The sequence below is a fragment of the Mytilus californianus genome, unplaced genomic scaffold (assembly GCF_021869535.1).
Source record: "Mytilus californianus isolate M0D057914Y unplaced genomic scaffold, xbMytCali1.0.p SCAF_6, whole genome shotgun sequence".
Taxonomy (NCBI): domain Eukaryota; kingdom Metazoa; phylum Mollusca; class Bivalvia; order Mytilida; family Mytilidae; genus Mytilus; species Mytilus californianus.
Genome location: NW_026262712.1, coordinates 40,589,161 through 40,605,007, shown reverse-complemented (window position 1 = coordinate 40,605,007; position 15,847 = coordinate 40,589,161). Strand labels below are relative to the sequence as shown.

General features: G+C 31.5%; 1 protein-coding gene across 1 annotated transcript; it reads right to left on the bottom strand.

Annotated features, from left to right (window-relative positions):
* Nucleotides 1-1,144: 1,144 nt before the first annotated feature.
* On the bottom strand, nt 1,145-15,198 carry LOC127705644 (uncharacterized). The gene is made up of 7 exons (XM_052209972.1): nt 14,900-15,198; nt 11,838-11,907; nt 11,413-11,468; nt 7,825-7,884; nt 6,864-6,923; nt 5,101-5,373; nt 1,145-1,461 (listed from the first exon to the last, which is right to left on the bottom strand). The coding sequence occupies exons 1-7, from the start codon at nt 15,087-15,089 to the stop codon at nt 1,145-1,147; spliced, it is 1,026 nt and encodes a 341-aa protein (XP_052065932.1). The 5' UTR covers nt 15,090-15,198.
* Nucleotides 15,199-15,847: the final 649 nt, after the last annotated feature.

Here is a 15,847-nt window from a genome sequence, read left to right as displayed (position 1 = left end):
CAATGGATGGTGTTGGCTGCATCTTAAGATTTCATTTTATTGTTTTTTTTTGTTTCTATTGATGGACAAAATATTAATTCTATCAGTACAATCAATCAGCTTGCATCTGTAGGTATATTATGCCAATTATAAAAGAAAAGCAAAACATAGATTTGATTTTTGGTAATATATTTCATGTATTTACAGCCTCTTTTAAAATTTAAAGAACACTTACGGCTTGCGATTTTTGCTATCTCTCTTGGTATACTTTTCACTGAATGACTTACAGTGAAAAGTTTGAAACGATATGTTGCATGCATTGTAAAATCTTTTATGACATATTCTAATGCACTGGCTTGTATAGAATATTCGCTCATAGTTTTCCATTCATCAATTGAGACTTCTAAATGATATTTCTTAGTTTTAAATAAGGTCTCCTCAGGGGATGTCCACACTAGTCTTATGTTTCCACTTTCAAACACAATTTCAAGTGAAGGAGGTTGTTTAGGTACTTGTAAAAGAAACATGAATATTATGTAAAGGTATTGATATGTTGTGTCAAAACATTACCTCTTTTTTATTTGCTTTTATGTCGAACATATTTTTAACGGCACAATATTCAATTTTTTGTTTATTTTCAAACATTGCGAATATGACGATTTAACTTTAAACACAAAACATTTACTACCTATGTACCTTTCATATCAATATCAGGTATATATGTCATATATTGTCGATTTTGAAATGTAAAGCTGATAGAAAATTTCCGTAGAATGTATACATGCGTATCATAGGATCAAACTTGAGTATAACATATTTATAATAATGATTCATAAACTGTCAACTTATTTTTCTGATCAATATCAAATTAACGATTGTTTTATTTAATATGTTTCCGGAATCACTTAATCGCTTTTAAAATGATAAAATGACATGACTCGTCTAACAGGCAATAAAAAATCCGTACACGTACATGGATAAATCAATCAATCAATTAATTTGTTAATCGCGTATATTAAAATCTTGCACAGTTATGAATTGTTTTGCAAATTGAAGATGATTTAGTTTAAAAAATGTCAGATGCCATGATTCAAGCTTGTCATCGTAGTAAAAGCAGAATCTGATAAACCAAAAAGAGCTATCAATAGTATAAACAAGACACACCCTAAGGATATAACCATACAACTTCCCCAAACTTACATCCAGAATAATACAATGTCTCAGCGCTTGGCTTGCCTTCATATGAATCTTGTAGACAACTTGCTATCCTAAATTTGTAGATCTTCTCCGGAAGTATATTTGGTATATTACAAGATGATTTAGTTGCATTAACAATTATGTCATCTTTGTAATTCCAATCATTCCATGTATACGATATTTTGTAGGAATTTGCTATAAATATGTTCACAGGAGGCGAAGTCCATATCAATTTTAATGTTCTATTAGCCACAACCACTTGAAGTTCATTTGGTGGATTTGGTGCTATTAAAAGATATGATACATGATACAATTGGCACAACCAAGGGATTTCATGTATGTAAATTATACATAAATGACAATGCAATAAGAAATCATTATATAAAATTTATCACATCACTTTATTCCTGTTGATTTATTTTGTTTTAAATCTGAAGAAAAGGCACTAAAGTTATTAAAAGTTATCAACATTTCTTTGTGTCTTTATGAACGCAGTAGTGAGATCCCTAAATTATGGTGCTATGCCATCCCCTCCCCTCCCCCCCCCCCCCCCCCAAAAAAAAAAAACCAAAAAAAACAAAACAAAAAACAAAAACAAAAACAAAACAAAACAAAACAAAATATCAAACATTAATATTGTTTCAAACAACGTCTTTCGGGTATTCATGATAAACTTATCTGTTAGACTTCAGCACTTTTTTTAATTGTATGATATATTTGCTTTAGGGGTTCAAACGTCTTGCCATGCATACAAACTATAAACACTTACCAAAAGTGCTTAATTTGGAGACATTAACTTAACTATAATATCAATACAGAATAAAAGGGATTTCCGAAAAGAGTCTTTGCTACAAGATGTCTAAGGCAACAATATAAGTGTTATTTTTTTATTTTTATAGAAAATAACTGTGCTCATACTTAATTTTATTTTGATCATTCTGTAAACTACCAATTTCAGGTCAAATATGTCAATTAATTTCAACTTGTTCATAATGTCATAGTGGCATCATCTTGATCATAATCATCAAAATGCTAATTTCTTTTATAAATTTTTATGGCTTAAACAAAATATCATCATTTGGCCGGAGACCATAATTAACCCCACTTTTCATTTTCCACAAATATACTTCTTTGTTATTATGTTATAGTGTCTTTTTTTTTATTTTTGTTCTCTGCCTTTCCTGATTGATTTCTAAGTTTTTATAGGCTGAGATAAAAGAAGAGAGTTGAAATAAATGTTTGGAGGCATTGTTTTATTTATTCAGTAGTCGAAATTTAGTGATTAGGCCAGTTGCAAAAGGTAACAATTATAGTTTTCGGAACATCTATTGACTTGTCCATTACAGTATGGATGTGTTTTGGCTAAATTAATGACCTACTCTTACAATTTGTACATTACACAACCTCAAACTTTTGCAAATTTGCAGGTTAGGGTTTTTTAACGTGAAAAAATGAATTAAAAGAAATATTAATAATCAATAAAAAATAGGTATCTGTAATCAAAACCCATTGCAGGCAGAAACAGGTCCCTCTTCAATCTTCAAAATTATCTTACAGATTCTGAGGAAAGCTTCACTTTACAATATATCTACGAAAAAGGACATTACTACACGCATTAAACATAAACCAATGCATCATAAATATGAATTAATGTTCAGACGAGCCCTGCCAGACGGATATTAACAGCTTACAATCAATCCATTCACCAATACATAATTGACTACATGTAATAGCTGAACGTTACAAAGAAAGTATCCCTTTCTCATCGCCTTCCAATCCTCACGCTGCAATGACACTTTCGGAAACAGGAAACAGTTTAGAAAGTTATAGATCAGACGACTATTTTAGTTTACAATTAGCTAAGACAGCGAAACACATAAACCGGTGAAATAAGACACAGACAGATCGTATCAGTCAACCAATTCGTGATGGTTGACAAAACAGTTTATAAGATATAGAAATGCGGTATGAGTCCCAAATGAAACAGATATCCAACAGGGAGAAGCAGTGACAGGGTACAGTATGGCCTTCACCAATAAGAAAATCACATAGCGTGCAATCAGCTATAAAAGGCTACGACATGAACAATGTGGAAAATAATATATATATAAAACTAACATCCTGATATATGACAAACAAACGAAAAAACAAATATGACAAAAACCAACCAACCACTGATTAACAAGCTTCTGAACACGGAATTGCATATATATTATAAAACAGTTAATCATTTTTGTAAGGGCCGCGCTAAATATTCTTAACAGCACATAATAAATACAATACCATAAAATTCCGTTTAGAATCACTTTACTTATCATATCGGCAAGATCAGAAATAAACAAGACTAATATAAAGACACGAGACACACAGTATAGATCTAAGAGTACCTTTTAATGCTGACTATGCGGGATGGGCTTTGTTCATTGTTTAAGGCCGTACAACTACCTATGTTTGTTAATTTCTGGGTGAATTGGTCTCTTGTTGAGTGTTTTCTCATATGCAAGCAAACCGCATCTTCTTGTTTTTATATTTGCAGTTACTTTAATTCATATAAAAAGTTTTTTGAAATATTAATTTCATCTAGATTTTTGATCCATTGCAGGATACATACTAAACTAAGTCTTGAAAGCACATTTTATATATTCAATACACATCTTTAACGTATTATAGACAAATTCATTAAGTGGTTTTTGATTGCAAGCTAATTAATTTTCTACTATGTTGCCGAAGTTTACATGATCGTGACATTGATAAAAAAATAAAAACAGAACACGTGGAGAGAGTGACAGATTTGAATTTAAAGATCCCTGACATTTGTTTTTATATTTTCCATGCATTCCCATTTGTTAATTTAACTATTTCTTAACAGTTGTTACATGATTTGATGTATAAAATTTGTTATTTAAGAATCAATTATTTCTATTTACCTTCAATAGCATATGTGTTTACATTCTTTAATCACGGGTTTCACCTCGCAATTGCCCTATGCGGTGGCCGAAGTTATAACGAGAGGTCTTGTAGTTGAGGTCACTTCATACGGGAAAATATCGCCGAATTAGTGTCTGGGAAGTCAACAATTCAATATAGGTACATTTATGACGATTTTGATAAAATAAAGAATTTTCTTTTTAACAAATTCAAATTTATAAATTTGGAGTTTTATATGACTTTACAGCGAGTATTTAGCCAATAGTAATCAAGTATGTTCTCCCAGTTAGAAAATATACATATCGCAAGAAGGATCCAAAAGACCACCAACGTCCATAAAAGGAAAAAAAAGAAAAACAATGAACGATGCACTTTCTCCTTTATCGTCTATCATTGTATAAGTTGTCCCGTGTGAACTGACATATTCAAATATAGAAAAATACTGTTATTGCTGTTGCCAATAGATGCATTGTTTTTATTTCAGTCGGTTGAATTTCAATATTTATATCTATTCTACTGGCAGAATCTTCTAAACCGTAACTATATATCAAAGGACAGCTTAATTATTAGCAATAACTTTATAAATTGCAAAATCATACCGTTTCTTTTACTCTAGTTATGTATTGATGGTCTTTTTTGTTGATTCAATCATTAACGTAATCGCCACTAATGACTTTTCTATAGACACACAAAAAAAAAAAACCGCTTCTTTTGTACTATTTCATAATTCTGGTATTTTTGTAAACATATTTTAATATCCTCTAGGTCGATACTCCCTCTAAGGGTATCGCAAGTACAGAAGTAAAAGCCCCTCTGCAGGCATGAAATATAATATATGTAGTCATTTTCTTTAAATTTAAAGTTAATAAAATATCTAGAACAAATAAATGGCTTATGTACAATGTTGTTGATGTTTATTTAAAATACACGTCTGGAACATTTCATTATAAATCTGTTTTTTATGATAAGTGTTTAACACACAAATAATATACTTACAGCCTGAGTTATATGTCACTTCTTCGCTTGGTTCGCTTTGCAATGAATTTTCTAGACAACTTGTTATTGTGAATCTGTATATTTTTTCAGGAAGAACGTTTGGAATTATGCATGATGATTCGCTTTTTCCTACGTATATGTATTCTTTTTCTCGCCAATTATTGTGTGTATACATGATTTTGAAATGTAAAACACTAATGCCTTCAATGTGTTTGTTTATCCAAGAAAGCCTCAACTGCGCATCCCTTGAGTGCAGTTCTAATCTTGGAGATACTGAATTAAAAAAAAAAACCAAACAAACATAAGCATAAAACAAGTCAAATGATGTTTTCTGCATTGAATAACATATTCTCCGAGCTATAGGACACGAAATGTACCCTGCTGAATGCTTTTGACGCAATGAAATGAAACAAAAAGGAAATAATTGTGCAAAGTTAAGATTCGATCAGGTGTCATATATCGATAAGGATACTAATTCTATAGTACGAATGATATTAAAAGTATAGTCATTCGGTTTTACCAATTATAACGCATAAAATCAAATTAACATGTCAAACTGTAGGGCATACTCAACTAAGCCTGGGGTCATATTTGATATTACTATATTATATATAAATGTGTGTGTGTGTGATTGTGTGTGTGTGTGTGTGTTTATTGAAATATCCAATGTAACTCAATACCAATCATTTGTTTTTCTCCCAGTGAGCTTATGTTATACCTTAGCAATTACGATTGCTTGTAGGAATATAAAATCTTGTTTTTTTCAGCAGTTCCGAAAAAATGAGTGCCTTAACATTTTTCCATTTATTTCAACGTGTTGGAGATTTCAAAGTATCGTCAAACAGGAAGTCAAAGTGTCTGATACCGCAAAGCACACATGCTATATTTCTTCATGGTCAAGCTGCATACTAAATATGAAGTAATTATGTTCAGTAGTACTAGAAACAAGAATTCATTACACATATCCAAAAACAAAAATGAATAAAGCATCGGGCAATATGAAGTAGGAGTTTGACAGATCACAAAGTGTTCGCACATTACAAGTCATTACCATCGGCCTACTGGTCAGGAATAAAGTTAATTTGTTCGGTAGGAACAAAAACAGTGGGAAAACAATATTTAAAGACGACAGGATGCACTTATGTACTGTAGGGCAAACAGTAGAATGCACAAGAAAAATGGAAAAATAAAAATCATTAGACACGATTAACAAATAAACACATAAATATATGAAAAGTTAAAACAACTATTGTCTACGGAAAAATCTTGAAAAGTAAACAGTAGTCTCGAAATCATAAAAATATTTAACAAGGGCTTGAAATAAATGAAACATATGGAGCGGAATTCAATTGTTCCAAATGACGTGTTCTGTATGTGAGTTTGAAATTTGTTGAAACCGAACCTTTAATCACAAGAGTGAGCAAACATTTGAATATGTTCAGTGTATGGAAATTTTATGTATTTCTGCTTGGAAAATATGAACGACTCTACTAAATACAAACGACTAGGAAAGGAAGCACACTTTATAAGGGTATTTCAACCGAAGTTCAACGGACATACATGAACATGCTGGATTGATTTCTCCTTGATACATTGAAATGTTCCAAAGTTTACCAATAGGAAAGTCGTCAAAAACAGAAATTATTGATAAGTCTTCCCTTCAAGAATGCAAAAAAGGCACGGAAGTACCAGTGATATTACCTGAACAAACTTTTAATGTTTGATGTGAAAATAAATATATATACGTAAATTTAGACACTTACATATCTTGATATAACATATTGATGGCATCTCATCCCGTACAAGAAGAAATATTGTTGTAACTGAAAGAAAAAAAGAACCATTACAAACGTCTTTAAATGATATTTGTCTATCATATTTTCATCAACTTACATCTAGCAATATATTAAATTTTCATTTCAAATATGGGATACAAGGCTGACAAAAATGTTACGCAGTTTTATTATTTACGACGATTTTCGATCATGCATTTGATTTTTAATCCAAATAAGAGAGAAATTACAAATGCCTGATTGATTGTCTGCATTTCATCAACATTCTGATCATCGACTCTACCGGTTACTTCTAAGTTCACTTAAAAGTATTAGAAATAAATTCTGTTCCATGGGTTAGTTTGTTTTCTCATGGTCATAATATTACTTGACTAGTATGGTTTATGGATATTCCGAGCTTCTCTTTTGACTTTCCAATACAAAAACATTGACTTTGCCATTTGTTTATTTTAGTTGCATCAATTTTGTATCCGTAACTCATTCTTAATTGTATGTACAATGTTAACCTTTTTAATCTGTTTTGCATCTCTTTTTGTGCTCTTTAGTATCATGTCAACGGTTTCATTACGTTATCACTGGCATACTGCAGTTCACATACACTTTAAGTTTCCCTTACATCATTAACAAAAGTATATTGTGTTTTTCTCATGATCTCCGTCATAAACATAGACATGGCGTTGTTAGTTTATTTTCGATTTATGAGTTGGAATGTCCCTCTGGTATCTTTCGCCCCTCTTTTGTTATGCCATTGTGCACTTTCTGTTTTGTTTTTTACTTGAAATATTTTTTAGGGTTTCCATAACCAGCGAATTACAATGGGTTTTGTGAGCTTTTGTCTCAAAACCTCTAGTTTGTAATCTATATTACTCAAGTAGCGCTTTACATCTAGCGTGTAAGAAAACAAACTTAATTACTGATTGAAAATGCTTACGTATGATAAATAAACACACGCTTATTACAATTGCTGTAACTTCCCTATTATATCTTGGACCTGAAATTTACAAATAAGCATTAGAAAATAAAGTACGATTCATTCTTGAACATATATACACACTGCATATTGTAAGACACTTTTCACACATCATCATTTGGTAAGAAGTTAGCATGTTATTTGCACACTATAGGACTTAAGCAATTAATACGTCAGACGCGTTTGTTCTACCATAAGTTTTATGTAAATTTACGGAAGACATACATCGTAAGGAACTAGAAACAAATGAACACATTTACCAAAAAAGCTTGGAGGAAAACAGTTTTGATATAAGTCTAAAGAGTGAAATTTCAGTAAAAATTCAGGATTTCTTTCTTCTTTTGGATTGTGAAACTAATGAGTTCTAACAGAAAGCATTTGGCGTAGGACAAAAGGTGGACGAAAAGCCAGACAAAAGGACAAACAGAACCGTCATTGAAGGACAGACGGAAAAGACGATGACTTTATGGTTTCGAGAATTTTTAAGGGAGCATACTACAAAAATTAATTATACATTTTAAAAGTCATCCCGCAGAGATGCATACTATTTAAGGGTTTCATGATGTCAGACAATGGACGATAAGTAATATAAAATGTTCCAACTGGCCTTGGGTTAAATGGGGTTAGATTAGGTAACACCAGTCACTATGTCATAACCGTATAAAAATAACGAAATGTGGTATGATTGAACAACTGTCCGCCAAAGTTAAAAAGAAGTGGATGTAAGCAAATATAGGCAACCGTTCGACATTCTACAATAAAAACAAACCCTACCTAATTGTCGTCTATAAAAGGCACTGACATGAAAATTATGAAACAAATCAATCGAGAAAATTAATGGCCTATTTTATAAAAAAAAAACAATTTACGGAAAACAAATACGACAGACATGAACCAACGACAACCACTGAACTGCAGGTTCCTGACTTGGGACAGTCACATAAACAAATCGCTGGTTAAACATGTTTATGAACGCACAACCCAAACACCTCTTTTCATTTGACAGAGGTGTAACAGCAAAACATAAGAACACACCATACAATCAGTGGAAAGGGCTTAACTCATCAGATCGATACAAAGAAAAACACTAAACAAAAATACTGAAAGGACTTGGCAGGGTATATATCCAGCCCTTATCCCTAACAACAAAAAAGACACTTAGAAAAGATAAGATTAATCGTTTTAATGACATTAAGTTCAAAGTCAATAAAAATTAATATATGTATCTAAGACTAAAACATCAAGCAGTACACATGCAGCATCCAATAGATTTAGTGTAAAGACGTCATTGACAGTAAGAGAAACAAACATGCTTCGTGTTAATAGATTATAGCACCATGAAGGTACTTATGTGTATTATTTAGTAAGGTTTTAACTTACTGATTACAAAGTCAATATATATATATGTATATATATATTAATAATTAAGATCCATTTTATAACATCTGGTGATCCGTTTATTTGGCTACGCCATGGCAGTCAGCAGGATTTAAGAAAATCCGTTGTTCGACCTGCTAGTAAAATGCGTTTTGTTATAATATTCTTTTTCTCTTTTTTGGTCTTTTGGAAAATGTTGTTTGTACTGTATTTAGACCCCTCTACCATGAAATTTGTTTTGCATGCACACGTATAAAAATTGAGGTTTTTATCCAACGCAATCATAGGTTTGAACGTTGTTTCAATTTATACTTGTTTATATATATATATATATAGCAACAGTAAATAAATACGGTGTACAGAATGTATCTAATAAAATTTAAAATTCGCACACTACATTTCAGATCAAATAATAACAGTTCGTTAAAATAATGGCACTTCTGGAAATCTTCCGGCGACGATTTAAAAATGTCCATGACGACACTACCGTTTACCATTATTGTAACGTAATGAACGTTACCAACGATAATGTCATCAAGGACATTGTAAAATCGTCGCCTGAAGATTGTCAGAAGGCATGAAAGCGCTAGTGACATTATTTTAACGAACTGTTATTATTTGATGTGAAATGTAGTCTGCGAATTTTAAATTCTAACATATATATTGTTGCTATTTTAGACACTATATACTTGTATATATATACAAATAAAACAATATTAAAAGATTTAATTACATTGTTGAATCGGCAACCTTTTAGAAAAAGTTTATTTAAAGAATTGATAATATAAAAAAAAAGAGATGTGGTATCATTGCCAATAAGACAACTACCCACCAAAGTTCAAATGAAGTGGATGTAATCAATTATAGGCAACTGAACGGCATTCAACAATGAGTAAAACCTATAACCTGTGGTCGGCTATAAAAAGCCCCGACATGTAAGATATGAAACAATAAGTTTAATCGGATCGTATCTAAATTTCCGGGCTCGTTAAAGGAGTAGGTTCGATAAGGCCCTAAAATGGCCCCTAATTCTAGCTTAAATTTGAAATTTAGATTTATTGACCAATGTCACAAGGAATCATAGGTAATATGATGACTAGATTGAAAAAAAGTCTTTTTGTTGAATATTTAAGTTTTTGCGTTCTATTCATGACGTCACAAATAGCACTCATTTTGATTTTCCGTGAAAATTCGATGACAACAGGTTAATTTACGTTGATTTTTTGGATAGGAAACATATAACGCAAGCGTCGACAGCAAAGATATTTAAACCTAATGTTTGTTATGACATTTTACATATCTGACTTGAATATTTTGTTTGTCGACGCCTGCGCTCTATGTTTCCTAGGTCTTAATTTGGTTGAAATCCGGATGATTTTGTCCAATTTCGCAAAAATCTCTATTTTTAACCTATTTTGGATGTCAAAATCAATGCTTAAAAATAAAACTCTGGCAAAAATAGTTCAATATTACTTTCTCACATGTCTTTTCATCAACTTAAAACATATTTTATCCTGAAACATTGAGCTTAATATTCGGGGCCAAATTTGGCCCCTACCGAACTTACTCCTTTAGGATGTGCTATACCATTTAAAATAAGTTATTTTTGCTGTTACAGCCAATCTTGCAAATCGAATCTTTGTATCTATGGCATAATTTGGTAAAGGTTTTAGGTAATTTGTGGTAAAGAAATCTTTGACTAAATAATCAATAGTAATACATAGATTACGCTGATTGAAACCTAAAATGTAACTTCAAACACGAGAATAGTGGACGAGTTGGTTATAAAAACCGTAAGACGGTGTCAAAAGAACATCACTGTCCAAAAAATGAAAATTAACAATAGGGAAAGAAAAAGTATCCTTTTTGTCGTTAATTTTGGCGCAGATTTTCTGGTGTAATACTGAAATATCTAAATCTAGGATAGGACTGTAAGTATTTGATTTCTTCAAAGTAAATTCCTTTGGGTAAATGTCAGCAGTATATTTAGCAAATTCTTGATTATTTAATGAAAAATTAAACATATCACCAAGATAACGGTACGTGTTCTTGAATTGATCGATTCAATTGAATTACAACGGTTCTTTACTGAGTTTTGCCATATAGGTTATAATAAATAAATTTGCAGTCTGATTTATCAAGCAACATTTAATTAAATAGAAAAACGTTTACCTTTGATCTGATTATCCTTATATGCTCCTCTATCAGTAGTATTATTAACATTTGGCCTGAAAAAAAATAGTTGTTCATTATTGTGCTACAAACTTTAAATAGAATCCGTTATTTTTACCGGAACTTGATCGGTGAGTTAAATTCTTCTCCATTTCCAAACTAAAAATAACTCAGAGTATTTTCAAGCTTTCTAAACATGCTAAATGACGTGTATAATATATTGATAAAGTGTATATATTTTGCCTCCATCTATGTTTGTAATCGGCTGAAACAAGTAAAATAGACAACACAGAAATAATAATTAAGGAATGAATCAAACAAACATGAAATGCAATGATTCATATTAAGTGTTCAATCAGCACCAAACCAGTTGATGGTAGTTAATTTTTTTGTGTTGCAGGATACCAGTATAAAACTATATATACCTTTCTTGATAATCCATGTCTGGACAACGTGGAACGTAGCTGTTGTTGTTCATGTGGATGCATAGATAATCTTCAAAAGTATGAAACAAGTGTAACTATAATAATTCAAATTAGAAACCATTTTCCTTTATCTGATGCGCAGTTAAACAATCAATCTATCTTTAGTGATGCTCGTGGCCCAATTATTTGAAAGTTAAAACCAAAATCAAACGTCGAAGAGTTGATAAAATCGGGGAAAACACAAGCTACATGGAATAAAGCCAACCTGTACACACCTAGTATTTACTATAACTCCTTTATAGGATATTTACAAACAATTTGTATCATTATGTAATTTGTTATCAACTATTCATTGCAAATATATTGTAGAAAACGCATCGTATTTCAGTAGAAAGAATAGATGGAGAAATTTAAAGAGTTGGCAAGAGGGGCACTTAACCGTCTCATACACATCCCAAGCGGATAGTTGAACAATTTTTGAAATAGATGGTCTACCAGAAACAATCTCTTTATAATTGTGTTTAAACCTAGTTACAGTTTTGAACAGCGGTATACTACTGTTGCCTTTATTTATCGTATTTATAGTGTCAACATTCCTTCTGTACATTGTGTTACTGATGAAAATCTGCGAACAAATTTGAACAAAAAAATGCATCCCTGCAATCAACAGGCGTTAGTAAGTGAACTCCCCTTTTTCAATGTCAAACATATATACTGTTTCAAATGCTAACATATGCTGTATTAATAAAAAAAACTTAAAGTAAAGCTAAAATAAGCTGAAATAGTGAAGACATTTAATAGAAAATACTGATAACACTGAAATATTAAGTTCTCTTGTTGCCTGTTCCGTAACCTATCTATAGAAATTTTCGAAAACTATTCGATACCGACGCTTACACCTACGCCTATGCCTACAGGTAACCTTTTTGAGAAGGGTTCATCTCAATATGTACAACGACCACAGGCATTTATATTATATTTTTTCTAATCTACATTGTTAACAATATATAAAACTTTTATTTTTGATGATTTTCTACTTTATTAGGTCTGTTTAGTAGCTGAGAATTGACCGATCTTATTTTGTACTTTGTAAAAAAAATTAGTAAACCTTTAATCAGAAACGGGAACGTGTAAAGTCCTTTATTGCATGAAATTAAACGTATAGATATAAAAATGAAAGTATGTGTTATCTTGCTGTAATCAGGGATGTACGGAATTTTAAACCGGTGTTGAAAATACATTGTAAAATTTTGTACATCCCCGATTACACCAAGAAAACGAATATATTTCTGATAAAACTTTCCTTTACCATAATTTATACCTGGTTTTAAAATTGAAATGTTTCAGGAAGAACTTTCACTTTACAATTCAACACTGGGTTTGCCGCGCACTTTGTCAAATATAACTTTGATATACATGTTTAGTATGTAAAGGTTGGGGAAGTGGATAAAAATTTTATTTTTGTGTTTACTTTTGAGACATTGTATTTTGATTTTAGAAATTTCGGCAAAAAAAGATTCTTTTTTGGTTTGTTTGTTTGGTTTTTTTGGGGGGAGCGGGGGGCATTATTTATTTTTTGTTGCTATTGTAATTTTATAATTGTTTTATTACTTTTGCACTTCGTTTTTGTTGAGCCTTCGACTTTTGTCGAAAAAGCGAGACATAGCGATCCTACATTCCGTCGTCGACGTCGTCGTTGTTGTCGTCGTCGTCGTTGTCGTTGTCGGTAGCGCCCACAAATGTTCACTCTGTGGTTAAAGTTTTTGAAATTTTAATAACTTTCTTAAACTAACCTGGATTTCTACCAAACTTGGACAGAAGCTTGTTTATGATCATAAGATAGTATCCAGTAGTAAATTAAAAAAAAAAATCTGGTTTTTCCGTATTTTACTTATAAGTGGACTTAGTTTTTCTGCCAGGAAACATTGCATTCACTCTGTGGTTAAAGTTTTTGAAATTTTAATAACTTTCGTTAACTATCCTGGATTTCTACCAAACTTGGACAGAAGCTTGTTTATGATCATAAGATAGTATTCAGTTGTAAATTTAGTAAAAAGCATTATTTTTTTCCCGTATTTTACTTATAAATGGACTTAGTTTTTCTGCCAGGAAACATTGCATTCACTCTGTGGTTAAAGTTTTTAAAGATTTTATAACTTAAACTATCCTGGATTTGTACCAAACTTGGACAAAAGCTTGTTTATGGTCAAAAGCTAGTATCTAGAAGGAAATTGTGTTAAAATTTTGTACCTGTTTTTTCGTATTTTACTTATAAATGGACTCAGTTTTTCTTCCAGTTAACATTACATACAGCCTGCAGTTAAAGTTTTTAAAACATTTATTAGATTCATAAACTATCCTGGATTTTTACCAAACTTGGACAGAAGCTTCTTACGATCAAAATATAGTATCGAGAGGAATATTTTTATTAATTTTTTTCCTCATTTTTGTTGAGCCTGCGATTAACAGCAAAAGTAGGCGAGACACCGGGTTCCGCGGAACCTTTACGAATTTTTATTCTTTTGGGCTATACTCATTTTTATTTTATACTCCAATCTACGAAACTTATATTACAAATCATAAGACCTGTCGACTTACATTGATTTAATATACGCTAAGCATTGATTCATAAGAAATAAGATATTTTATTTATATTCCGAAGTTTTTCTAGCAATTCAATTCGTTAATTATATAATCTACCGCAACAATGTATTCTATTTGAATGGTTGCAAACGGAGACATAAAAAAAAAATGCAGATGGAATGTCACAAATCCTTTACTTAAAATACTCCAAAACTAATGAGATCATTCGGAGTTTCTAGCTCCGATTCCGAATAAAAAAATATTTTTTTTATGTCCGCATCCAAGTTTGAACAGGTCCTTAATTCAATATGTTTCGAAATTTTTATACGGTCCCTATATTTTTCTAGTCAGTGTAGGTATCGGTGTCGGTGTAGGTGTCAGTGTAAACGACTTTTCGAAAATGTCTACTTGGTTGCCAGTCGATTATATGTCTAATCATTTTATGTGAATATACACCCGATCTATCTAAATTTAAATACCTGGTGTTATTGCGTAATTGACTGGACATCTTTGTAAAAAACATGAACAATCTTCAGTAGATGGTGTACAGTGACAACTGTTTACTGTCGTTGACACAAAGGCGTATCCTTTAGTAAAATCACAGCGGCAAGTTTTATCAACCTTTGTAGATCCTTCATTAAACCTAACCTGCCCAGGTTCAGAACACATCGATCGACGATAAACACATTTATCATTGAAATTTTGAAAACCAAATGGTTGATATCTGTTGGAATTTTCACATTTAACACTTTTCGGTCTGTGATTTATAATATATTTCTGACCTACAACATACACAAGTACATATAAAAAAGCAATAAACAGAGTGTAAATCCAAAATCCACAAACATATTCAGTTTATTGAATCAAATAAAAAAAAAAACATTTTCATTTGAGAACAGAAAGATGATCCGAATAGAACTATTCCATACAATGTATATATCGAGGAATCATGATGAAGTCAAAACAACACGTTATAAATATTATTCGTTCGAAGCGCTTTTTGTTTGTATTTACTTTCATCAGAAACGCTCAAAGCCGATTTTTTTTAATCCCAGAGATGATTAAGAATCGAACAGTTGTCGTGCTTTATGACCGAAAAAGACCTACAGATAAAAGCGAAATCTATCTAAGGTCAACATTATTTTCTTAATAATTTTAAATTGATAAACGGACAATTTCGATATAAATCAGTCATGTTTGTTCAACTAACAAACGCACAGACTTCAATGAAATATGAAAATAAAACAGTAAAAGAATAAGCAATAGACAAACCTGGATCTAAAATATCGGCCTGGAAGTTACATGTTTCCTCATAAACTTTCTCAATCTCATCATATAAGCAGGCGTAATTTTCCTCTTTAAGGCCTTGTTTTTGACAAAACCATTTTGCTCTTAGTCGCCTTTCAACAATTGACGGGCATTGAAAG